Genomic DNA, 26274 nt, shown 5'->3' with positions numbered 1-26274 from the left:
GAAGCCCTCTTACAGGTGTGACCCCCAAGTCTGTATCTGATCTTGCTGATCTCAGATGCCAAGAGGCACCCATTAAAGTCTCCCAGTTGGTCCATGCTGCAAATTCCTCCTGAGGAAATCACAACTCCTTAAGGATGTATGAGGGCCTGTTGTTGCCCAAAGATTACATGATTGTATCCTAACAGTTAGGACCCAACTTATCACAGACAATAGCTCTGGTGTTCAAAACTCCTGTTCATGAAAAGACAATTGCTATCAAAAAAAGGTCTTTCACAAAAGGACCACTTGCACAAGCTCAAGGGGTGACCCTTCCACTTGCCTAAAGAACTTCTGACAACAGTTCTCTGCAGTAAGGTAGGCTCAAACTATGTTATGTGTAACATGTGTTTTGGCTGCTTTTCCCCCTTCTTTAATGGGGGCAGCAAAAACGGGGGCAAGCAAAAACGACAGCAAGGAAATGGGGGAGGGGCTCTAGTATTTTAAACCAAAGGGACCAAAACACATATTACATGTAACTTGTAGTTTGGCCCTCAGGATACACCCACTGTTTGATTAAAGGTCAAGTTGTGTTCTGCTCACCTGATATTTAGAAATAAATACAGGTCCAGCCTATTTATACACAGATTTTTTATACACAGATTTGACTCAACATGAATGGCCCTTGCAAATGAGAAGGAATGTGCTGATCCCTGGAGAAGGGGAAAAATGCATCCCTTTAAAATCCGTTTAAAAAACTGAACAGTCCTTTAACAATAGCCTCATTAATCAGAGAGAGAGAGGGCAGCTGGCTGACAATCCATCAATCCTTCTCTCTCTGGGCGACCCCTCCTGTCCCCCTGAACAGTGAAAGAAAGGTGATCACTTTGCATTGGTGAAGGGAGGGGCTGAGCGAAACTCCTTTCTAAGCTCTTAGAGGACGACTGATTGATGGATTGTCTTCTTAATGACTCTTATCTTACATCACAAAGGTCAGCAAGGCTGTTTTTAAATCACTGGAGCAAAGAAAATTTTAAATTGATTTGATATAGTGCGTTTTTTTTTGCCATCCACGTGAGTGCTTGGAACAGAACCCACGCGAATAATGAGTCTCAACCTGTATTACATGCATTTATTCAGGCTGGCTTTTGCAAGGTGGGCAAATAAGCTCTCTGGTCCACTGGTGCTCAAAGTAGTGGGTTGTGATCCACCATAAGGCATAAAAAAGGGCCATTCCCACTTAAGGGGAGTGGTCCAAGAATGGGTGCCTCAGTGGTGCCACAGCAATCATGGTACCACAGGCACCCGGGGGCTTGTCTCCCTATCGGTGGGGGAGGTCTGCAAGTCTTGGAGAGGGTCTGCGAGGCCCGCATCCCCTCTGTGGGTCTTCCCCAAGCGTCTTATTGCTCCAATCGGCAGGTCGGGGCACACTTCTGGTTTCTGCTATCACTGTGGCACCCCCATGCACGTCCCCCTCCCAGTCCCCACCCCCTCCTGCTCTTACCAGTGGTTCTCAAACTCCTGGAGAATTTGAGAACTGCTGCTCTATTCTAACCATGTTGAGTATCTTTAGCATTTTGAATTTAAGGGTTTTCTATTAATTGTTTTATTGGCTTGTTTTATTATTGTTTGATAGCCACTGCAAGCATTTGGAAGGACGTTTGTAATTCAAAATGATCAACATGATGCAGGAATATCTTGACATCCTATTTGAATACAGTTTGAGCTATCTGGAAACAAGCAATGCATGCAAAGGAACATCATACTGCTTTGTGAAAAACACACAGTTAATTCATTTGTATTTTACTTAAGAACTGTGACTGCTTCCTTTACGGTTTAATAAAAAAAAAAATTCTATTAGCAGCTACCACACCAGCAATTAACACTGAGCTAAATCGTATACAAGATAAATGTTGACATATATTTTTACATTTTTTTCTTGGACGTTTTACTGCATAATTATTTGCCTGTTTGCAGCTGACAGCTTTAGTTTGTCAGATTAACTAAAGCAGTTTTAAGCACAAAGGAAGAGGGAAACCAAAAATTTTGCATTAACTGTTATTGGACTGATATATTTTAAATGAGCTTGAGTTCCAGCTGTGATCATTTGATCTAGAACTCTTTTTGAGATGCTGTCTTCAACAAATATAAATTAGGTTTGGCACAAATAAGCATGGGTCCAAAACCTTCCTTATAAATGTGGGAAGAGGTGTCTGTTTCAAATCCAATAGGTCCAGGTGAAGCATTTCAGTGCTTCATTCCTGAAATTATAGGCCATGTGAATTTTCACTTTTCAGGCAAAATGTCATTCTTTCTCAAAAGCTTACAACTTCTTTCCCTCCCTCCCCCTGTTTTTATCATGTAGTGTAGAATATGACTTCAGACAACAAGAAGGTAGGTTTCACCAAGTTCTGAAAACACTGGAGCAAGTGGAAGAGTGTCCTCGTGTTGCACCTCTACAAAGGCAGCCATCTGAACATTCAGTCCCTGAGAAACAGGAATTAAGAAGGAAGACAAAGAAAAAGAAATGCTTCTGGTGGATCTGACCATGTAAGGACTGGGTATGGAAAATAACGCCTCAGCAATGTCAGGGCCAAACCATCACTGAATGGCTTTCATGTTGGCCCACTCCTCATCTCTACACATTGCTCTGTTTCCTTCCCCTCATTTTCTGGCTTCTGGGAACTATAGTTTGCTGTGATGTTCAAACTGGCATACTAGAGCAAACTATAGTTACTATGAGTGAGAAAATGATGAAAAGAATCAGAGTAAGCCAACATGAAGCCACTTGAACTATGATTTGGTCAAAATGTCTGAAGTGAGTCTCAAAAGCAACATTTGAAAAATCGTGTTTGTGATCAAGAGTCTGCCTAGTTGGCTCTCAAAAAAAAAAAAAAGACTGCAACAACATATTTAGATATAATGCTAATCTTTCAGATTAAATTGTTTTGAAATGTACTGAAGCAACTAAAATGAACGGAGCACAGGTTTTCCTTTGTGACATTTTTATTTAGTAATTCTTGACACCTGAATCTTACTTGAACATGATGGCATGATATGGAACCTTATTCTGGCGAGGTTAGAATTTCTGAAGCAGTGAGATTTCAGATTTCAGACACATTTTATAGCTACAGTTCCCTGACAAACTGTTTTATAGCAGCTCTGTATTGATTGTACCCAAGTGTATCTGACATCCTTCACAATGCACAAATAAGAAAAATAGTTAAGGCTCGCAGTCGGCATCCGTTGATACAGAAAAATACAGTAAATATTCATAAACATGACTATAAAAACAAGGTCAGCCATATTTTTCCAGTAATAATTAAGCACTGTATTATAGAAGAAAAGTTCTGGTAAACATTTCATGACTGTTACACTCCATTTTAATCATGGCACTTTTAAGTTTTGCACTATTGACTCTGGACTTGGGGGGGTGGGAAGACTTATTCTGCAAAGGGGACAACTGGTGCTTTGCTAGACAGATGTAATATGTTCCCTGCCCAGAAGGTTTATATTCTAAGTAAGATGGACAGAAAGGAAAAGGCTGAGGCTTAAATCAGAAGGATAGAAAAGGGGAGGACAACATTTCCGGCAGGAATTTTTATAACCCAATGTTAGGGCTACAATCAATGGGCTTAGGATAGCGTAACATTTTGTTGGATCAGGTTATGAGTCAATTGCTGAAAACGTTGCTGTGTTGGACAGAATTTAGTGACAATCTGCTAAAAGGAAAAAAAAACCCTACTAAGGCACATCCTCCCTTTTCTCCCTGTGTAGTTGTTCCTGGGCACACATTCCTGGAAGCTGCTGGCACTGGCATGTAAACTCTCCACGCAACCAAGCCAATTGATGTGGTAAGCAGCTGGCCAACATAGCTGGACTCCCAGCTTGGCCATAGATGCTAGACAGAGTTGTCTACACAGACAAGTATTTTTCAGTGTCTTCCATAAAAAGGTGTGAGTCAGCTGCATACCAGGGATCTGAAAAAGAAAAGGCCACTGGAATCTCTCTGCAAAATGGCTTTAGTTTCATGATAATGGGCTGGATATGTTTCAGCAATCCCAACACAACACATGACCAGCAAAAGGCAAGCAGGAGAAGGGGCTCAGCATTCTCATGACTGCAAAAGTAAGCTGAGATGATGTTAAAACTATGATTCAGAAATGAGGCACATAAAAAGATCAGAAGCTGATTTCTTAAATCACACCAAGATTTGAAACCTAAAATGTAACTTTCACACATTTAGAATAAATAATTTCAGAAGATTATTGCAGAATAACTTAGCATGTCTGTCAGTTGTAACTTGACAGCTACATTTGAAATGATTTGAAAGTACTATTAATTACATGAACCAGAATGTGCAAACTACTTGCAGTTATCAAACTCATATTATTGATATGCCTCTAGTGTATCCACCCTTTTATTATATCATTATATAAACATAGGTTTCTGTAACATATTGTTAGATGCCAACATACTGTCACTTACTACTAGTAGAGTCTATTGCCTATTTCAACTATTACGCTAGGGCATGTTTTTCTACATCACCACCATATGCCCTTTATTGGAACTGGAGCATGCTGTTCAAGCCATCATCCCCACATTCCCCTTTACAGGAACTATCTGACATGTGAGCAACTAGCTGCGGGACAGTCCATGATTTACAACAACCTATGTCCAAGATTACAGACGTTGCTACAGCTGACATCCGCAGGATATGTCACGCTTTCTGCCACTCCTATGAATTTCAACACAGCCAACCTCATCCAAAAGAGATAGCCAACATGCAAAAAGGCTTCCACAGCGGGATCATCTTACTGAATTGGGACCTGTGTGCCAGAAAGGATGGCGTGCTGGTTACAGATCTCACCCAGTACAGAGCGTTACAAATACTGATTCAGATGGTGTATACTGAATCAGATTCATGCTGAACAAGGTCCATGCACAGTGCCCTCTGAGAGCATAAAACAATGGTTAACAGAATAAGCTTTGAAACCAGCACTTGTCTGGGTGTGCATGCGTGTATGTGGAGGGGGTGAATTCAGGCATTCCCTTCCACAAAATTGCTGTGAAAACTGGGCATGTCAACCATCTGCTGACATCAAAAGTGTATGGCCAACACCTTCACGTCTTGCTTGTGAGTTTTCAAAAGCATCTTGCTGGGCAGTTGGAAACAGAATGCTGGACTAGACTCATTTGGAATGATCCCAAATAATCCAGCAAGGTAATTCTGTGCACAGCATACAGTGTGTTAAATGCATTACTCAACTGTGAGGGAGGAAGCTGCACCAGGGAAAGGATAGTGATCACATATTAAAAATCATACCACAATATTTATTCAGAATTTGATACAATACAACAAATAAGGGCACCCTTGGTTCACCTTTCAGCATCATGAATTAGAGGACTTATGAATGTATAAGTTTAAACTATGCGCTTGCAAGGCAGAAAGTACTATGTCCCATGACAGTCTACAGCTTCACTGGAGCACATTTCAGAAGATCTTCATTGTCTACACATGGTGATAGCTTCAGTTGCATACAATGAATATATGATGTGCTACCAAAAAAGGCATAAGGAGGTACTTGAGTGAGAAAGTTTGTAAAATATTGTATAGCACATGTTAAATATTCTGAAACTACTGAACTTGAAATTAATCTGCTCTACAGGGGAAAGCAATCTTTTGGAAGAAACTTGTAACAATAAAATATTCAATTTTCCATGATAATAACAAACCATAATAAAAGGTTTATGTCCTTTCCCAGTACAATAAATACCTATTTCTCTTACAATCACAACTCTTGGTAAATAAATGGGCTCCAATACAGATTACTTTCCTGATAAAATGTATTAATCAAATATAATGTTTTGTATATTTCTAGATTCTTTTATTGGCATAATATCTTTTGCAATAAATTGACTTATTTTTCCTGTCTCAAGACTCAATAACTTAGTAGCAGTGTTTGCCGTGAATGCAGATTAACAAAGTGGCCCAAAGGAAAAAGAATGTATACTGTATAATAGTGTCCTTCCTTGCATCCCATCATTTCCACCTACTGAGCAATTTTCCAAAATCTAAAGATAGTTTTTTTTTTTCCAAATCAGAAGTTAAATTCAAGCCCCAGAATGGAAGCTGCATCTATTGTACCTTTTTTAAAGGTGTGCTTCAGACCTGTTTTCAAACTTTTTCCCCACAACATCACACTGTGAAGTAACAAAAATTCTCGTATAGTAAACATAATCATTACAGCAATGCCAGTTGGCCACTTTTCCACAGATATTTGTCATGTTTCAGTCTGCCTATCTTTCACAATCAGTTAAATGGCCATCTGGATAGAGCTGATTTCACAGTGTTTCATTTCAACTGCATTTCCTTTATTTTTTTTCCTGGAGTATATGAAGCAGCCGCCTCAAGATATGCCAAAATGGCTACTTCTAAGAGTAACAGGAACTCCCAAATCCTAATGTCAGCATCACAGCAAGCACATACCAACCATAAGAATGGATTGAGTTGTCGTATGCCATGAATTCAGCAGAAAAAGAGATTGCAAAACCAGCTACAACAATATTTTCCTAGTTCCACTCCCGGTGATACTTTTGAAAATCAACGCAGCCCACCCCCACTGCCAACAGCAAGAACTATTTAACAATGTAAAAAAGATTTACCGTGTTGTGCATCACCCAAACCCTGCCAAGTTGCCCTAATACTAGTTATGCACATAAAATTGCAGTTGACTGTCTGATCAGTTACATCAGCAATCCTTGTGAAAGTATTCACCCCTCTCTCCCTTTCTTACACACACAAGCCCCTAACTGGTCAGGAATCCCTATGACATTCTTCCAGCATATAGTCACATATTCTCAGTCTATCATTTCAAATCCAGACTCTTTTTTTGAGTCACTGGCCCCAACTCATCACTGACCCCAATTCAACTCACAACTTGGGGCCAGTCAATTTGAAATGACTTGAGTCCTTGTATCTTTATTGTGTGCCTTTTCTTGCTTACTTACACACTCCACCACCACCTTCTTTTATCTGTGCAATTTTGCTCAAGGACTTGTGACTCCTGACTCGAAGAGACTCAGGACACAATCCAGACCCGTACTTGGGCCGAGGCAAGTCCCTTGTGCTGTCCCAGGAGTGTTGCAAAAGTACTTTAAAGTACGTTTGCACCACTCTGAGGGGAGATTGGCTGGTGTACAGATGTGCACCAGCCTCCCCGCAACAATGCTGGCCCAGGGAAATGGTGAGTTGCGTCAGCCAAACTTGGCCGATGCAGGAGTCGAGGGGGGCATGAGGAGGGCAGGAGGGAGGCATTTCAGAGAAGGGGGAGGGCAGGCAGCAAGCGAGACCATGTGCGGGTGAGGAGCAGGAGTCAAGGCCAGGATCTGGAGTTATGTCGGATCCCTACCCTGTTCTTGGGCAGCCCAGAGCAGTCCTGGGTTGCTCAGATTTGCGCCATCAATTTAGGTGGTGCAGATCCAAGGAGCCCCATTGGGGCTGCAGTAGCTCTCTCTGGGGTAAGGGAAAAAGTTTCCCCTTGCCTCGAGGCAATCCACAAACTGCCCGAAACTTGCGCTAGGCAGTACAGGACCACTGACCTGCCTGTTTCCAGCTCAAGTTAGGATTGCGCTCTCAGACTCACAACTCAAAGAACTTGAAATTTTTTCAAGTCAAGTTGCAACGGGGGTGCTATGACTTGCAAGTCGAGTTGAAAGGACAGAGACTCGCAACTCAACTTTCAACTCAAGCTTAGTGACTTGGGCACATCTCTGGTAAACACTGCAGTTTCATTACCTTGCAAACAAGAGGTGGGAGCAAGGGAATATAAAACTGAAGATTTCTTCTACTAATTTTTGACAACATTAAGAAACAAGAAAGGAGGAACAAGAAAGGATCTTACCACTGAGTCCTTATTACCAAGCTATGCTAGCTTAAAATGCCTGTGTCTGCAATTAGTCTGTTTCTTAACTCCACCAACTTTAAGTCTCAGAGAGTTATATTCATAGATTCCTAACTTTGATTACTTTCTAAAAACTGATAAGCAGCAGGGGTATATTTTCCCCTAGATACTTTGCAAATTGCTGGGTATCTCATGGCATTTCAATTCATATAGTAAGAGGAATCCAACTGCTCAGTACAGCTTATCTGTCAGCATTTAAGGTGCAATTACCATTAGAATGAAACAACTAAAATTAACACAATGGGGGTCCTTATTAATTTGCTTGCTTATCAAATCCTGTGAGTTCCATTATAATTGTCTCCATATCAAAACAACTTATTTGTGAAAGAATCACAAAACTTGCAGATTTCTTTTCCTGGATGTTACCCTTCCCAGTCAGCCAGTTTTCAGTACTTCAGTTCATACACATGATGAAATATAATCCAGCCTGGATGATTATTAGCTCTGTTGACGGAAAAGCCTGTGCAACAATATACAGACGAGACTATAAGAATACATTTTCAAGAGAACAGTGTTACTGGACAGTAGCAACCTTAAATTAAACATAAATGGTTCTAAAACATTAAACATGTTAATGTCTTTCCCGGCAAACGGACTAATGTTAAAGGAGATAAACTGTAAGAGATAAATCTTAGTACAAGGATGACAAGGAATGTTCATAGAAGGCTCAGCAAACTGGGAGATTTGCTGCAAAGGTTATCCAGCACTATTTTGATTATGCATGGCACCTTACTGCCACCAAAGAAATGCCAAGTAAGTGGCTCTGACAACTTAAGACTATCAATGAGTGGCAGCAGGCCTAAGCCAGGAATATCTGACCTAGAAAAGCAGGCTACTTGGACAATCTTATCTGTAACACAGCCATTGCAGAAAGCAACCACATCACAGAGCAATATAAGATATGATGCACAGACACCTCCAGTCAAATGCAGGCAGGAGCTGCAAGAGATTCTATGAAAAGACAGCTGTGGTCACCAGCCAGAGAGATGTACTAGCAGAGGCTATTGCTGCTTTGAGCGCATCACAGTTCTACTGAGTCATACTCCCTTGTTTACCAGTTACCCAAGAAGCTGCTTGAGACAGGTCAGTTATGAAACATAGGATTCTGCACCCCAGCTGCTCACAGGGTCCTTTCCTGACACCAAAATAGGGAGGAATGTACTTCAGACCAGAGAGCCCAGGTGAGTATAGAAACTAATTTGCAGCCCAACCAAAGCAAGAATACAATTGTTTAGGACAGCCTCACAAACAAATCTACAAAAATTACTCAACAGCATGCACATATATACACAATCAAATTTAGAGAGAGCTGTGGAATATCTGAAAAAGGGGGGGATATCTTCCAGTTAAACAAAACTGGAAGTCTGCCTAGTCACCTGGAGACAATTTTTATTCTCCTAACGTGAGCAGATGAGTAGTAATTTCAAAGCATGGTTTGGTATTTGGCAGTTACTAGAACTAGAACTAGAAATAAAATATCTCAATTTTATCCATTGTTGTTGGCCACAGTGTGCTCCCTCCCACATGCCAGACTCACACATTACTTTCTGACAGTTTGTTGTTTTTTTTTAAGTGAGAGACCAATCCTTGTTTCCTTCATATCTCAGCTGAGCCAGCTTTCAGAGGTGGTGGCTGAAATTTACAAGGGCAGCATTCCGTCCAATTCTTTAACATGAATGGTATTGGCTAGTTATACTTGAATTTTGCATGGAATGAAAAATAGCACAGTAAAGGTAGCTTTTGTGAGGTCCTTCAGAGATCTGATCGCCTTGCATGTAAAGGCTTAAAAACTGAAAAACATCAAAGCCATATACTAGTCCATGAAAGAAAACAAAGCTGAGCTTCAACAGTTTTCATTCAATAAGGCTTTTCGCAGAAATGTTCACAGATTATGTTAATCATACATGTTATGCACTGCTTGACATCTAATGTACAATGAAAAGCAGGCATTAACTCCGTTGGAATCAAGCGGACATCATTATGATGCCACAAGACAAAAGCAATAGTCTTGTAGCCATGGACACAATAGATAGCCAAAAATAAACACATGGGATATGAAAATGCAATTGTATTAGGAACAAATCTGAACACAAACAGTTCTTTAACTGGCACGAATAATGAACAGGGATCAACACTCTGAAGCACAGCAGTTTGGAAGTGTTTACATTTGCTGCCAAACTGACAGCCTGCTGGGCTTTAAATGATCAAGCAGATCACTTTCAGTAGACAGGATTCCGAAAAGGAGAGTCTGTTAACCTCTGTTATCGCAAGAGATGTTTACTCTAGCCCATCACATCTGGCAGTGTTTTAAACTCTGTGGAAAATTAGCCATTTTGATACTTTCTGCCATCAACAAATGCTTAGAGGTAGCAGAGACAAGTGCCATACAGATTAAGCAACACTTGTGCAACAGCTAATTAAGAGAAGCTAACAGGGGATACTAAGTTCCCCCTACTGCTTATTCTAATAAAGTTCAAGCAGCAGAGTGTTGTGATCCCTTAAAGAATAACATCTCTGTGGCAGAATATACTTTCATGCCCACTTCATATGTTGCAACTGGACAAGAAAAATATTCCAGAACACTAGGAGACATCCACTAAAATTGAGTGTTGGGCAGGTTAGGACAGACAAAAGAAAATATTTCTTTATTCAGCATGTGGTCGGTCTGTGGAACGCCTTGCCACAGGAGGTGGTGCTGGCGTCTAGCCTAGATGCCTTTAAAAGGGGATTGGACAAGTTTCTGGAGGAAAAATCCATTACGGGGTACAAGCCATGATGTGTATGCGCAACCTCCTGATTTTAGAAATGGGTTATGTCAGAATGCCAGATGCAAGGGAGGGCACCAGGATGAGGTCTCTTGTTATCTGGTGTGCTCCCTGGGGCATTTGGTGGGCCGCTGTGAGATACAGGAAGCTGGGCTAGATGGGCCTATGGCCTGATCTAGTGGGGCTGTTCTTATGTTCTTATGTTCTTATGAGGAAGCAGGTATTGTTGGGATTTGAGTGGATTTTTTCACCTAGATCCCATTTGCCTAATGATTATTGTCCTTCACTGTATATATCATATTTCTATCCTTTTCTTTCCCCAAAGAAAAACTGAAGGTTGCAAATGCAAAAAATTAGTTCTACAGTTTCTCTCAATAAGGGTCAGAACAGGAGCTTCACTTCCTCTTACTTTCCCAGGATAGGTGACCAAAGATGAAAACTCTCCTGAAGGGGTGAAACCAAGTGACAGGTTCAGGACCCAATCCTATCCAACTTTCCAGGGTCCATGCAACTGCAATTCTGCCCCAAGATAAAGGAACAAACATTCCCTTTCTTTGAGGAGACCTCTGTGACTGTCCCCACAGCACATGATGCAGTGCAAACCCCATCAGCATGACTGCATCAGTGCAGGAAAGTTGGATGGCAGCCTTTTAAACTCTAGGAAAAATTTTTGATTGCTTGCCCTACATATCCTCCTGGCAGTCTGTCAGCAATGTTTCAATTCAAACTGTACCTTGTGTTGCCAGTGACCTCCCTTTCCAACTGTGCACAATCTCTCCTGACTCCATCTTGGTTCCTTAGCAGGCTTTCTAGAGGGTCAGCCAGGACTTTGCCCTGGAGGGGGTGAGGCACAGCTGCTCCTTCTAATCAAGATCACACTAAATAAGAACCATCAATTGGAACAGAAGGCTGCTATGTCACCCTTCTCTAAGGTCTTGCAGATTCAGGCTCTCTACCTTGGCATAATCTCACTTGCAAGCACAAGTTTAGAATACTAAATTAAATCCCTGTAACCACCCTTGCTCTACCCCACTAATCTTCTCCTCTCTCATTGGATCATCTCAGGAAAAGGAAACAGGCCAGCTAGCAGCCTCCCCCCTCCCCCCATTTAATCCAGGGGTGTGAAACATAAGGCTCTTGGGCTGACTGTGGCCCTCAGAAGCTCCCCATGATAAATGGGCTCTCCCATACCTTGAAAATATTTTCAAGGTTTGCACATTTCCACATCTTCTCTTCGCTCAGGCATAGAATGAGTTTCTATGTGAGAATGAAGTGCTTATTTCTGGTCATCATCTGCTTTAATGACATCACTTCCTTTTTAATGATGTCACCTCTGGCCCTCAGCAGGCACCATGAATGCTATCTAGTCCACTGTATGAAGTGAGTTTGGCACCTCTAATATAACCTGTACCTGTCCAAACAGAACTATTTTCAATCATCATTCATGGATAATCACTAACCTCCATGCAACTGATCATGCAAGTAAACATCTTCTGGTTTTTCTATTTCTTTTCATTAAAACTTATATTCGATGTTGAAAACTCTGTCTCGCAGTTAGCCTATGTAAAGGCACTTTGAGGTTGTTCACTCTGCCATCCAGTCAGTGGCTCCACAATAGCCTTCACCACGTCCTGGCCAATCTGGTTCCTAAGTGCAAACTCCCTAAATTGTGTTTTCATTCTGGGCTGAACAAACACAGACCCAAGTTTGTGTGTTTGAATGTGCAGTAGTAGGTGTGTGTGTGTGTGTGTGTGTGTGTGTGTGTGTGTGTGTGTGTGTGTGTGTGTGTGTGAGAGAGAGAGAGAGAGAGAGAAGGGAGAGAGAGAGAGAGAGAGAGAGAAGGGGGAGAGTAGCATCAGCAAGACTGATGCCAATAACACACACATTTAATTACTCACAATTAAGGCATCATCTCTTCCCATTCTAATGACAGTCCTGTTAATGGTGCGTAGCAACTGGACCATTATTTCTTGAATATGCTGGTAAGTTGACTCCTGCAAAAGAAATGCCATTATTTGTGAGATAATGGAGAATGACCTACAGAAAACTAATGTAGATAAGACTCCTTATCATGAACATAGTACTGGTCCAGGTGAAAGGGTGTCAGGCTGCAATCTTATTTACACTTACCTGGGACTAAGCCCAACTTACTATAATGGGACTTGTTTCTGAGTAGACATGCATAGGATTGGGCTCTGAGACACCCAATAACTACCACTTAACTTAGGAATGCAAACTGGCCCTTGAAACAGCTGAACAAAATCTCTCCAAAGACAGGGTTTATCCTTGCGTAGGTGCAAGAAGCAAGGTTTGGACTCACCATTTCTCCAACATGCTATTTTTCCATATCAGGGAAGGATTTCTTTTTCCATACAACTGTTTCAGGAAATTTACATCTGCTGAATGTATTAGCTAACAATCAAACTACAAGACTTGATCATGTCTAGGTTTAGTGATTATTTAGTATTAAATATGCAACGTAAAGCCTTATAGAACCGTTAACTACGTATATATTCTAAGAACTTTTATGTGGCAATAGATTTCAGCATAATAAAATGAATCATTGATTTCTCACTCTGCCAGCTTAGCCCTCTCTATAGAAGTGCTAAAGCTGGGCAACTTTTGATTTACCTCACATATTACTATGCTGAAAAACATTCCTGTGAATTTCTTCGTTTATCCTAGTGTCACCTTGGGTTTCATATTGCCAGCTGAACATATGTTGCAGAATACATTATGGTTTTTTAAACAAAGAGAGAGGAGAGTTTAGAGCTTTGCCTTTCTTTAGAAACAAAAAACACAGTTCAAAAACAGAGCCTTTCCTCATTGCTGGTTTAAAAACAGCTTCAAGGCAAGTCCTATGGACCTGCTGCACCAAGCAAACGTTGTGTCAGGGCTGTGCTAGTGTAACATAGTCGCATTCCTGTGCACTGCTAGCAGCAAAGCAGCAAGGAGAATAACTGCAGTAGACAGTAGGAGTCAGAAGAACAAATGGGACATGGACTCCCTAACAACTCCATAGTCACTCACCAGCAGTACCTGTAGAGCAGGGATCTCCAAACCCTGGTTTGCGGGCCAGATGCAGTCCACAGTGAGCCTCCAACCCCCGGCAAGCTTCCAGCTCTCAGAGTCCAGCTATCCTCCAAAGAATGATCTTAAGGCCGGGGAGGCCACACAGCCCTGGCCTCCAAAGTCCTTTTAAGGCCTTAAAATGCCAATGGAAAAACAGGAGTGACTTTCTAAGGCCTCAGATCACTCTCCAAGGCAAAGGGAGCAGAGCTCCCCTTGCCGTTGGAAGACTGCTGGGCCTGAGGGCCAGAGGTTCACAGCAGGCCAGAACAGAGCTCCCCTCGCCACCAAGCTGGGCTGAAGGTTGAAGAGCTCCTCTCACCTCTGGAATACTGCTGGGCCTGACCTTGGGCTTCCAAGGTTGGAGGCTCACTGCAAGCCAGAACAAAGCTCTCTTCACCTCCAGAGGGTACATGTGGGTCCAACCCACAGCTGGAGTACATGGAGGGGCACTGACCAGGATTGCTGCAACATTTCTGTTGGGAGAAATCATGGAACCAGGTCTGTTCAGAAATTTTTTCTTAATTCATGGGTACTGAAATTTATTTAAATTTAATATATATTTGAATATAAATTTATTCAAATTTATTTAAATTTAAATTTTTTTTTTCTGGCCCTCAACACTGTACCAGATATTTGATGTGGCCTTCCTGCTGAAAACTTTGGAGACCTCTGCTGTAGAAGTATACAAGTGTTATTCTTCTGCCTTCCTTACATTTGTTGTCAGTCTCTGTTGTCCACTAAAAGTGCTCCCTTTGCAAAAATAAAAAATAAAACTCCAACTGAAGTCAACCAAAAGTGCCCAAACTATGTTCTCCCACACACATCATTTCGGAAGACATGATTTTGATAGGAGCCAGCACAGCACCAGGAATAGATCAACCTAGAAAGGCAACACAAATGATATATCAAGATATTCAACATGGAACTATGTCTGTCTGCCCACCATAGTTAGAGAACTATGGACACAAAAGTGAGAACTTTGAGAACATTATCCTGTATGCCTCTTCGCTGTTGGTATAACATTACTCTAGCATAGTGTTTCTCAATCAGTGGTATGGGTACCACCAGTGGTACTTGAGGTGTTGTCTGGTGGTATTTGCAGGACCCCTGGACATCTGCTGACTGGCAGCAAAGTTAGGAAGACGACACAACAAACAGTGGTTGGAGGCTCCAAAGCATGTTTTTCTGCACTTGAAAAAGCCCTCCTGTCCACCCTGAGCCTCTTACTACTGTTTGTCACGTTGCATTTGGACTCCCAACCCAGAAGTAACTGGCAATGATGTCATTGTCAGTTTCTTCTGGTGGTACTTCAAATAGGTGGACCATGTGAAATGGTACAGTGGAGGATAAATATTGAGAAACACTGCACTAGCATACCACGGTGGATACAGTGTACCACCAGTGCAATGGCATCATGATGCTGGCATAAATCTATATCTTGTTCTGACAGTGTAAAAGGTTAAACGAGGGCAACCAAAAGGATCACAGGGTGGGAACAACTTCCTTATGATGTAAAGCTATAGCATTTGGGGCTTTTCAACTTGGGAAAAAAGCTGAATAAGAGGTAACCTGACGGGCAGCCCAATAGCAGGTCCTTACTTGGCATATCAATCCATGTGTACAGGCATAGGCTGAAATCCTAATCACACTTCCCTGGGAGTAAATCCCATTGAACCAAATGGGACTTACTTCTGAGTAGATCTGAGTAGGATTGCACCCATATACTACCAGTTCTGTCAATGTGTTTCTGTTGCTTAGGAAAATGCACGTTCCCGTTTTCTGAGAACACAGCTTTCATCAATTCAAAATATAAACCAGTACTAATGTGAAACTCATCAGTGTGCAATATGAAACAAACACCTTGCATAATCGAATGCAGAATAAACACATAGTACTATCAGCACTGCCAGTTTCCTGAAGTTGTTAAAACTGAAACATAATAGCCTTGCACCTACTTTGCTTTCCCCAAGCAAACTAACTCTCATCCTCTTTCTTTGATCAGCAATTACAGTGCCAGATGCCACAGTAGGGTATATCTCTTTCCAAAAGCAGCATCTGGTTGTTTGGCAGGTTTCCCAGCTCCTTTTGGCAGGTTTGGCATTTGCAGAGGGCCTGTCATCGACTGATGCTGGGTTCTGACAGTGTTTTCCTAAGAGGTTGTCCTCCTCCTTTCCCTCCCCCTTCACTCCCTCTGCCTTGATAAATCTAACAAGTAACTCTAGGTCCAAGGTCTCATAAGAGATCTCTAATTTGATCTTTCACTTTTCCCAACAGAGCACCTCCAAGTAGATGCTGACTAATTAGGTTAAAGTTTACATTTTGTCAACAAGGACCCATCTTTAAGAATTTAAAAACTCAGCTTTATAATAAAAATTCAAAGACATGGAAATCAGACCTATTCAGTCTGTGAATAGGAGCTAAATAGAGCTGGAATCACAGAGCTCTAGTCTGGGCTCCAATGAAAAACAAAGAGAATAAGAAATAGGTAGGCTCCTTTTCCAATATTCATCTTTCATTTCAAAAGCCCATCTCTGGTCAATTAATTATGTAGAAATAAAAGTAAAAATGGACAGACGCTATTCCATCCAGTGGCTCAGTAGAAAGTAAATCTACTACAAATTGATTAGTTTGGGGCACTTCAAAATATGCTAACTATTTGTACTTAAGTTTTTTGCTATTTGGGATTAATTTATAATTGTACACACATGCGTGTTTTCATCAACGGAATGTGCCACAACACCCTGCATGCAGAGGTCCAATGCCAGTCTCCCCATGGTTGTTTGTTGACTTTAAAAAAGGACACTTCCAGGTCACTTCCTGTGTAAAGCCCATCAATTAATGATGGGCTTAAAATAACATGCATCTTGGCCCTTAGAGCATATGCCATTATGACAGGGACACTTTTTGATGTGTACAGCATTTGAGAGTTATATTTAGTTCTTAAATAACGACAACAGTCTGAGAATATTCATGCTTCACCTTCCACAGCAAGTAGTTCAGTGTGAAAAGGGAATTCATAAATCTACCATTAGAACAGAGGCAAAGCCTTCTTTTCAGATGCAAGAAACATAACGAAAAAAATGGCATGAACTTCAGCAGCTGTCAAGAAATCTTTCTACTGCAGTTGGAATTCCACTATACAATCTCTAAAAATGGCACAAATAAATTCCTTCTGGAAAGTCTGAACTAAATTAAATTATAAAACTTGAGTTTGGAGAATAATGCTTGAAATTTCAAGTATGTAATGTACAACAGCCAACAATTCAATGGTTTTTGCAAACAACTGAATCCGACAAGTACATACTACATTGCCATGGCAGAGGAAACAAAGAACCGGTTTAAAAAAAAAATGTTTAGGCTTAAAAATGTTTAGGCTTAAAGTGGTCTTTTCATATGCAAAGCACAACTTCCTCAAATAGTGCTAGTGAATTTAGCATTGTCACAAATGAACATGTCAAGCATGCACATTGACTCCTATGTGGTAAGGGTTATATAATAGATAAAAGATAAAACATGGAAGTACGTTATAATATCTATACCATGTTTCCTCTACAATTATCTTAAATAACTGCACTTTAGATGTCAAGGGAGTTTTACAGCCACACAATTCAAATAAGGTTTAGAGCTATAGGCTTGTTCCTATTGTAGAAGATTAGTTTATAAACCTAGATAATTAACCCAGCTGCAAAAATTGCTGGAGGTGGCGATGGTGATTGTAAGGGACACATTCTTACTGCTATTCTCAAGAAAATCTACATCACCATTTGGGTCAAGTGCAAAGGACTACAGTGAAAATTCTTAGGTTTGTAATGTCATGTAGGCTTCCTTGGAGTTCACATCACTGAGTTCAGTGAAACCTACAACTAAAACTCCACAGTACTAGGCCAAAGATGCTCAAATTGTGGATCAGGACTGCCAGGATGGTGGGGTCGTAAAACCTCAGGTACTAGCCTCAATCTCTAGAACCACCAATGTTCTAAACACCCTCTTTTTCCCAACACGTGAGCACGTAACTCAGTTTTGGCTTCTGACTGGTATTCCTGGAAGCTGGGCAGGACTTCACCCTGGAAAAAGTGAAGTCATGCTGAATTCTTAGGCAAGGTCATGCTAATTACAGGGCCATTAAAGGGAAGGAAGGCTGTAGCACTGCAGGGTATCTGTGTGTCTCCTGTCTTCCAAGGTCTTGCAAATTTGGTGTCCCAACCAGACAGAATTTTGCTGCAAGCAAAAGTTCTGCTGCATAATACATTTACAGTAAAATCATATCCAGGCTGGGTGATGTTGGTACACCTCTTCCACTGGCACTGACCGCTGTAAAGGAGTTAGTATCAGTTGTAAAAAGGTGCTCCACCAGGGCATTTAGTTGCACACTGCCATGAACACTGGTGGGAAAGCTGGAGCCTTTCCAGCAGATCCAGAGCCACCCACTGTCAAAGGTAAAGTGGGGGGAGATGGGAAGAGGTGAGGAAGGGTGGAATAGCATGGCAACAGGGGAAGGAGATGGGTCCAGGAAGGTGGCAGATTTGGTTATTTTATCTCCCCCACATAATGTAGCCAAAAAGGCTACAAAAAGTATCCTTTTTGGCACCTCTGCATGGGGAGTGGAGGAGAGTAGGATTGACTTCTAAGTTCTAGTCACCCACTGGCCAGGCCACCTGGACAACTTTTCAGATTTGTATGCCAGGAAGCCTCTTCCATCAACAACCTTAGCTTGGGTGCAGCACATACCCTGCCATGCCTTTTGCCCCTCAGGAACTTCAGTTGGGATGCAAATCAAATTTTCGTGCCCACCTGAAAAAACATACTTTAACTCAATTAAGTTCAGGAAAGCTCAACTGCATTCCCAGACAGAAGCTTCAAACCTCTTTGTCCACCCAACAATGCCTTTGCTTTCTTTGTGCAAAGTCCTATAACTGCTCCTGCTCTGGAAGCAGAACTTCACTTATAAACCCTTATGACACTTATGGACACTTATAAACTTATAAAGTGTCCATGCTGCATGTTTTGAGAATTCTTTCACTTTTAGAGGCCTCCTCCAATTTTAGGTCACCATACCCTCAGAAAAGATATCCATGCTACTGTGCAATTTGATGGACTCCTTCTATAGAGACTTCCTTTATTGTGGTAGTGCTTTCTTCTCTGCTGAAAGCCTCCATATTTTCTGCTTGGTAATACTCCTCCTGCTGAGGCCTCTTGCTCTAATAGCTGCCCTCACCCTTGGAGGACCTACCTACCCGGCTCAAAGGAGCACCTTTTTTACTGTATTTTTCTCTCCTCTGGAACCTGGAATTGTGCAGCTCAGCCTTTGCTGCTTAAGCAGGCTGTCTTCAGAACCTGCCCTGCAGAATATCAGTAATCTATCCTTCTCCCCCCTTCTTCTGATCTTCTGGCTGACTGGGGAGGAAACCCAGTTCAGACCAGCCTCATTCCATTGCTTTCTCTCCTGTCTTTCCAGTTAACTCCCACTTGTCCAAATGCAACTATTTACAGTATTTCATTTGCAACCATTTAAAGCTCTGCAACTGATCTCATAAACACAGTAACTGAAGGTAAACGTGCCTTTTGTTTGCCTATAATCTTTAATTAACTTCTTTTGAAAAGCTCAGTCTCATGTTACAGGTAGCCTAATTTAGAGGCACTTTGAGGTTGTTCCATTCACCCACATCAACCATTCCAAAACTGAGTCATGCTGCAGAATTGAACCTCTCACTCTTGAAGTGGGCCCTCATTACCCACAGATTTGGGACCCGCGGATTTGAGAACTTACTCCAGGGCTTCTCAAAGTGTGGATTGCGACTATCTGTAACATGAGAGAGAAATATATACATTATTTTTCAGGGGTCAGAGTAACATAATGTTTGAGAACCCCTGGACTAGGCTACTGGTATTTATAAACAGGTTACTACTATTTATAAATCTATAGCAGTAGCAGTGGGCATCGGCAACATTATCCATCGTGTCCCTAAGCCTGGATTTCAAACATCTGCCATATGTTTCAGATTTGGCTTAACTGCACTATCCTTTCAGAAATATTAAAACACAGAAAAGGAAGATGCTGGATTATGTTAATCTTTAATTCTTAATGCACATTTCAAACTAAAATTATGCTTTTTTGAAAACTAAAATCCACCGACTCCTCAAAAGATTTCAAGATAAAGTAACAACTATAGTGGGAAATACAGATGGAGCCTCGGTATCTGCAAGGGATCCATTCTCAATGCTGATACCAAATTTCGCAGGTACTCAAATCCACGATCTTCGCCCCAATAGCCCCTCCAAAGAGGACTGGAGCTGCACCCTGGTCCCCTCTGGAGGGTTTTCTGAAGTCCAGAGAGGCAGCACGCACCCGCCCACTGCCTTTCCAAGCTTCAGAATAGCCTAGAGCAGGGGTGCCCAATATGTCAATCGCGAGCTACCAGTCGATCTCGAGGCGAAATGAGTCGATCGCAGGCTTCTCTCCCGTCCATGCATCCCTAGGAGTGAGCCCTTGGCAGGCTTGTAAGCCCAGGGAGTGAGCCCAGGGAGCGAGCCCAGTGAGCCCAGGGAGTGAACCCAGGGAGTGAGCACCTGGCAGGCTCCTCCCTGGGAGAGGAGCCGCTGGCAGGCTTCTCTCCCGTCCACGCATCCCTGGGAGTGAGCCCTATTGACTCTACTGGGGCTGACTTACCTTTCCCCTGTTTTTGCACTGGTATGTATGAAGATCTGCCCCCCCCCAACTTCCACCTGTTGGCTCTGTGTGCAAGGGGTTTTGCACTGGTCTTGCTGTGATGTCTATACAGAGATCTTCCCTCCCCCACACCTTTCCCCTGTTTTTGCACTGGTCTGTATAGAGATCTGCTCCCCCCCCCCACTTGTATTGGAATCAAGGAAGATCTGGTGAGGAGGTAGATGTGGTGTCAGCAGTGGCCCCTTTAAGGGTAAGGCCTGGGCATTCAGCATAGTGTGCTGCACAGCTGCAGCCACTTGAAGGCAATAGGGCCCTCAGGGATATAAGAGCACCTGAGGCAGGAAGGGCTCCACTTATTTATGTGAGTCAGCCTTTTCCTACATGAAGATCATTAAGTCCAAGTACCATTCCACCATGACTGATGAACATTTGGAAGTGTGCTTGAGGCTGGCTGTCAGCAGCTACTGTCCGGACTATGCATCCTTGGCTGATTCACTTCAGTGCAAGTCATCAAAGTAAACTCAAGTAATTACAAAAAATGTTTATAGTTAATTATGTTGTGTTGTGCAATATTGGCTCATGCGGTTATGCAAGGTACACCAACATACATTGTACACACAAATGTTATATGTTATGATGGCGCGAACATTGTAAAAAAACTCTGGTAGATCTCCGGGCCTTGCTGGGTTTCAAAGTAGCTCTTGAGCCAAAAAAGTGTGAGCACCCCTGGCCTAGAGAGGCAGAAAATAGTCACTTCTGGTTTCCCGAGGGAAACCTGAAATGATGTTTTTCGCCTTTTAAGGCATTCTAAGGTCCAGGCATTCTAAAAGGCAAAAAAAAAAAAAATCACTTCCAGTTTCCCTGGGGAAAACCAGAAGTGGCATTTTTTTCACCTCTCCAGGCTAATCTGAAATGTCTCCAATAAAGCAAAAATTAGTGTTATGCCAGTTCAAGGATGGAGTTCCAAGAAGTGCAATCACTCACACACAAGGGTTTTCCTGCCCTCTCCTCCCACTGCAACCTCTGTGCTGACAATGGACAGCCCAGGTAACTGCACTAACCTTTCAGAAATATTAAAACACAGATGGCCTAGGTAGGATTGGACTGTAAGACTAACCAGGATTACTTTGAATCCATGTTATGAAGTTGGTTGGCAAACCACGTTTTCCAGTAATCCTGGTTAGACTTAACCACAGTCAATGGGGAAGCGATAGTTGCAAGTCTGCAGCAGCATGTTCCCAATCTCCAGACTATGGCTATTGTGGATGCTATTAATGATACAAAGTAATGAAACAGCATGATGCCTTTGGCTTTAATAAAATGAAACAGATTCTGGATTGATAACGTGTCAAGGCAAATGAACGTGAAAACCAGGAGTGGGAAATTGCCACAGTGAAAACTAGGAGAATGATTTCAATCTGTCAAGGCCCTGTTATATTTAGAATTTAAATGAAAGTCATCAACATCAATATTTTACAACTTAATCAGCACAGACTTACAACCAACTGGAACCAGCTACATAATCATTGTCATCATCAATACTCACTGCATCTTGACAGCTGAGAACCTCCAGGATGCTGTTGAGTAATTCAACACAATACTTCTTCTCTGGGAGCAGCTGCTGTGACTCTTCCCTTGGATCCAGTAATTCCTTCAGCTCTTTAGTAATGACAGGAAGCAGAATGTCTCTGCATTCTGAAAGGAAGAATTGACTACTGAGAAGAGGAGTCATTGCAGATATTTGTATATTTGCCTTCTCTGAAAGAATACAACTCTCCTTAAACCATAATCTTTAATACATGTTTCTCTTAGCGTCAGGACTTCTAGCAATCATGCCCCTACATCCTATCAATGGCACTGTGAAAAGATATTTCTGCAGTAGAAATTAATTTTCTAAATAACTAAGGGCAGTTCTGTAGTGAAGACCACCATATACTTATCTATGTTCCATCTATCTTTCTTGAAAGCTAACTTTTTGCCATTCTACTCTTCACTGTCTGTTACCACTGCTTTGAGGGAGAAGACGAAAACATGACCAATGCATACGAAGTCAGCAAAATATGCATAGAAAATGAGAACATTTTACAGTGAATCATTTTACATACATTTTACAGTGAATCAAAGCAGGGAAACAAAATGATGCGGAAGACTAAGCAGAAGACTCATTTGGCAAGGAAGGACAATCTTTTAAAACAAATGACGTTCTGCCCTCAAATTTACATGCAGACCTCTTCATGGGTAATGGCTTAAACAGCACTAATGACGATTGGTCATGTTGCATGCATATACACTCTATTTCCACGAAATAAAGGGAAAGCAGAAAACAACCATTCAGAAATCTGGCTGCTCCTGATGTATGGGCAAAGCATAGCTTTCGCTAGAGCCACAGCTCAGAGGTCATCTGTCACCCTTCTCCTCCTATCTAGATGCCTGCGTCTTAAATAGTGTTCTTTTTTTTTAATGTTGGTAGAAGCACATTAATACTGTGTCCCCAGTAATGTCCCCAGTAATGTCCCCAGTATCCCATGTGGGCAACAAGTCTGACTAGATAGGAAAATGTAAGATTCCTGGAACTTTCTGGGCCTACTCCTTTGGTTCCTGGACCCCCTTTTTCACCCTGGGCCCAGGAACAAATTGCCCCCTTTACCTCCCTCTCCTAGGCCCTGTCATAGCAGCTTTTAGGAGTGGTGCTGACTGCTTTAGGAGTGGTGCTGACTGCTTTACAACAGTTAGCGCCAGCAGAAGAGGTGGGATTGGGCCATAAAACAATTACATATTATCCTGCCTCCATTTCCTTCCCCTTCTCTGTTTTCCTGGTGTCTATCTACACTGTAAACCACTCAGAACAGTGTCTGGACATTGTACTCTGTGTAAAATGCCGTGTCCATTAATGGTGCAATAATAGGGTATTGGGGGAGGATAGCACAAAGGTTTCTGGATCAGAAGTGTAGGAGATCTGAGAATGTTTGGGTAATGATGGTGGCTTGGTGTCACGGCTGTTTTTTTCTGCTTCTTAATACAATCTTTCAATTCTCCATAGATCCCAGACACTGACAACAACTAAGGCATACATAGTAAGCACAATTTAGTACATATCCCTGAGCCTTACTTTTTGTGCAAATTTTAATTTTAATTACACTTTAAGTTTGACAGCCCTGCTGTGTAGCCTCAGCTTGTTTGGGTGAATTGATATATCTATGGAAATTTACTTTTAATTTATTACTCAGTTATGCTCTCATGACTACAAACTATATGAAAATAACATTTACAGTTCCTGAACGTCTCTGGGGAGGAATGTATTTATGCCAGAAGTAAGGTGCATTTGTTCTATGACCCAATAAATAGAAGTTTTTTGGCAGCTGTCCAAGTTCACAACTGCTTTTTTTAATGCTTATAAAAGAAGGTAAGAGAAGATGAATCAGGTGCAATTAAATGCTTGGATCACTATGAATTCCAAAAAGATACTGAGTGAAGACAAGCTGACACTGCAAACGTAAATGAGTAAATACAGGATAATTAAAATTTCTACATCCCAACTTGATGGGAAACTGGGTAGGCAGTACTGTATAGCTACACAGAATGATGTGGTAATTAGATGCCCTTTAGATGTATCCACAGTCATGTGGGAGCTGCTTTTTCATTACATGGTTGGCAACTGTGACTGGGTGATGCAACTACATGGGCTGGGTCCAATCCCATGGGCCTTGACTCTTTTTTATGGAATATATTTCACTGCCCCACAGCAGAACACTGTCAACATACACAAACAATCCATACACACTGGACTCAAGTTCATTTTACCCAGGGACAAACCAAGGTCTCCTGACACCTGAGGTGGGGTATCAAACACTTCCAGCATCATTACTGCTGCTGGTCCTTCTCTTGGATTCAAAAAGGAGGATGAACTGCGAAGGAGAGGAGAGCGGCAGGACAGAGGAACTCCAACACTCTAGCTCCTCTCCTCTACACCTCCTAATCACTTTATTTCTTTTTTTTTCTTTTCTAATATGGGGAAGAGGAAAAGTGAAAGAAGTGGACATAGTTGAACAATCCACCACCAATTTGCCACATGAGCCTAAGGTCTCAAAGTCCGATTCTGACAGGCTCGCACCAGCTTACCACCAGTGCGCACTACTGCAAACGTGCCATAAGGTACACCTGCAACAGTTAGTGCTGGCCCAGCGCCAGAGCTGGTCCAGTGCAAGCCCACACTGGGCCAATGCCAGTCAGAGGCCGGCGGGACGCCACCCTGCGCTCTGGGCAGCAGAGAGGTGAGTGGGGGCAGGGGGGAGGCATTCTGATGCAGGAAGGGTGGGGGAAAGGCAGGACATGGGGAGGGAGCAGGGTGGGGTGGGATCAGCGGAGCTCAGCTTTGCCTGATCCATAGCCCTGCATCAGGTTAGGAGGAAGCAGAGTCTAATAGCCCCATTGCGGGGATTCTTACCTTACCCTGGGGAAGGGGACGAATGTTGGCACCACTGCAGCCCTGGGTGCCGGGCAGCTCAGGACTGGGCTGCCGTTCACTCACATGGACAGGTCAGCCCTAATTTTTCCAGGCCAGCATTTGTGTGTGTGTGTGTGTGTGTGTGTGTGTGTGTACGTGTACCGCATTCTCTAATTCCAAGCATCCATTTCATATGGACTTTCAAGTCTCCAATAATGATAAAGCAGGGGAATACAAGTGTATGTGAGAAAACAGCAATTTATTCTAGTCACTGTTTATAATATACTATCATAACTTTGAGTATTTTCCACCAGAGAAAACTGAACTGTGCAGGAGAAGCCAGTAAAAAGGGGATAAAAACATCCTAACTCACCAAGACTGGAGGACGTCATCCTGGAGAGGAGGGAAACAATCCCCTAGGGGGGATCCCTTCTCCAGGGGATGGGCCCGTATCCGAGCGCACTCGGGATACTCCTCGGCAGGAGGGGGGTCGGGGGCTTCTTGTAGTGGGGGATTCGATTATTAGAAACATAGAGAGGGGGGTTTGCGACGGATGTGAGGACCGCATGGTGACTTGCCTGCCTGGTGCGAAGGTTGCGGACATCACTTCTCGTCTAGACAGGCTGGTAGACAGTGCTGGGGGAGAGGTAGCGGCTGTGGTGCATGTCGGCACCAACGATGTGGGCAAGTGTAGCTGGGAGGTCCTGGAGGCCAAATTTAGGCTTTTAGGCAGGAAGCTGAAAGCCAGGACCTCAAAGGTAGCGTTCTCTGAAGTGCTACCTGTTCCACGCGCAGGGCCAGCTAGGCAGGCGGAGATCAGGGGTCTCAATGCGTGGATGAGACGGTGGTGTAGGGAGGAGGGGTTTAGATTCGTTAGGCACTGGGGAACGTTTTGGGACAAGCGGGGCCTGTACAAGAGGGTCGGGCTCCATTTGAACCAGAATGGAACCAGACTGCTGGCGCATAACATTAAAAAGGTGGCAGAGCAGCTTTTAAACTGATCCCTGGGGGAAGGCCGACAGGAGCCGAGGGGCATCCGGTTCGGGACTCCTCATCCCTATGGGATGAGGATGGGGAGGTTAGAGAACAACAAGACAAAGGCAGGGTAGGAGAAGAAATTGGGAAAGGTAGGGTGATGGGATGTGATAGACGGTTTGGCACAATGAGAGGATGCAGGGACAAAGGAGCTAATAAGCAGCCCATCCTGGGGCATTCCGTGTATAAATGCTTTTATGCGAATGCCCGAAGTCTACGAGCAAAGGTGGGAGAACTGGAATGTCTGGTGACAAGGGAAAATATTGACATAGTGGGCATAACGGAAACCTGGTGGAATGCGGAGAATCAGTGGGATACCGCAATCCCGGGTTATAAACTCTACAGGAGGGA

General features: G+C 42.6%; 2 protein-coding genes across 4 annotated transcripts in view; one reads left to right on the top strand and one right to left on the bottom strand.

Annotated features, from left to right (window-relative positions):
* Positions 1 to 5843, top strand: part of INSYN2B (inhibitory synaptic factor family member 2B) — a 31006-nt gene extending 25163 nt beyond the window's left edge. The window contains exons 3-5 of one of the 2 annotated variants that reach the window (XR_010793664.1): positions 2342 to 2526; positions 3754 to 3830; positions 4593 to 5843. Coding sequence is in view for 1 of the 2 variants with exons in the window: in XM_066613324.1 (XP_066469421.1) it covers positions 2342 to 2522 (181 nt within the window). In the remaining variant the exon portion in view is untranslated. Of the gene's footprint in view, positions 1 to 2341; positions 2527 to 3753 lie in introns of both variants that reach the window. The other variant, XM_066613324.1, reaches the window with a different exon arrangement.
* The window catches only part of DOCK2 (dedicator of cytokinesis 2), a 337258-nt gene that overhangs the window by 222022 nt on the left and 88962 nt on the right, over positions 1 to 26274 (bottom strand). For both annotated transcript variants that reach the window (XM_066613322.1, XM_066613323.1), the window contains exons 26-27: positions 21991 to 22139; positions 12604 to 12699 (exon numbers count right to left, since the gene is read on the bottom strand). In XM_066613322.1, coding sequence (XP_066469419.1) covers positions 12604 to 12699; positions 21991 to 22139 — 245 coding nt within the window. The remainder of the gene's footprint in view (positions 1 to 12603; positions 12700 to 21990; positions 22140 to 26274) is intronic.

The sequence above is a fragment of the Tiliqua scincoides genome, chromosome 2 (genome assembly GCF_035046505.1).
Source record: "Tiliqua scincoides isolate rTilSci1 chromosome 2, rTilSci1.hap2, whole genome shotgun sequence".
NCBI classification, from domain to species: Eukaryota; Metazoa; Chordata; class Lepidosauria; order Squamata; family Scincidae; genus Tiliqua; species Tiliqua scincoides.
Note: the sequence above shows the minus strand (reverse complement) of the source record. Positions and strands in the feature narration are given on the sequence as shown.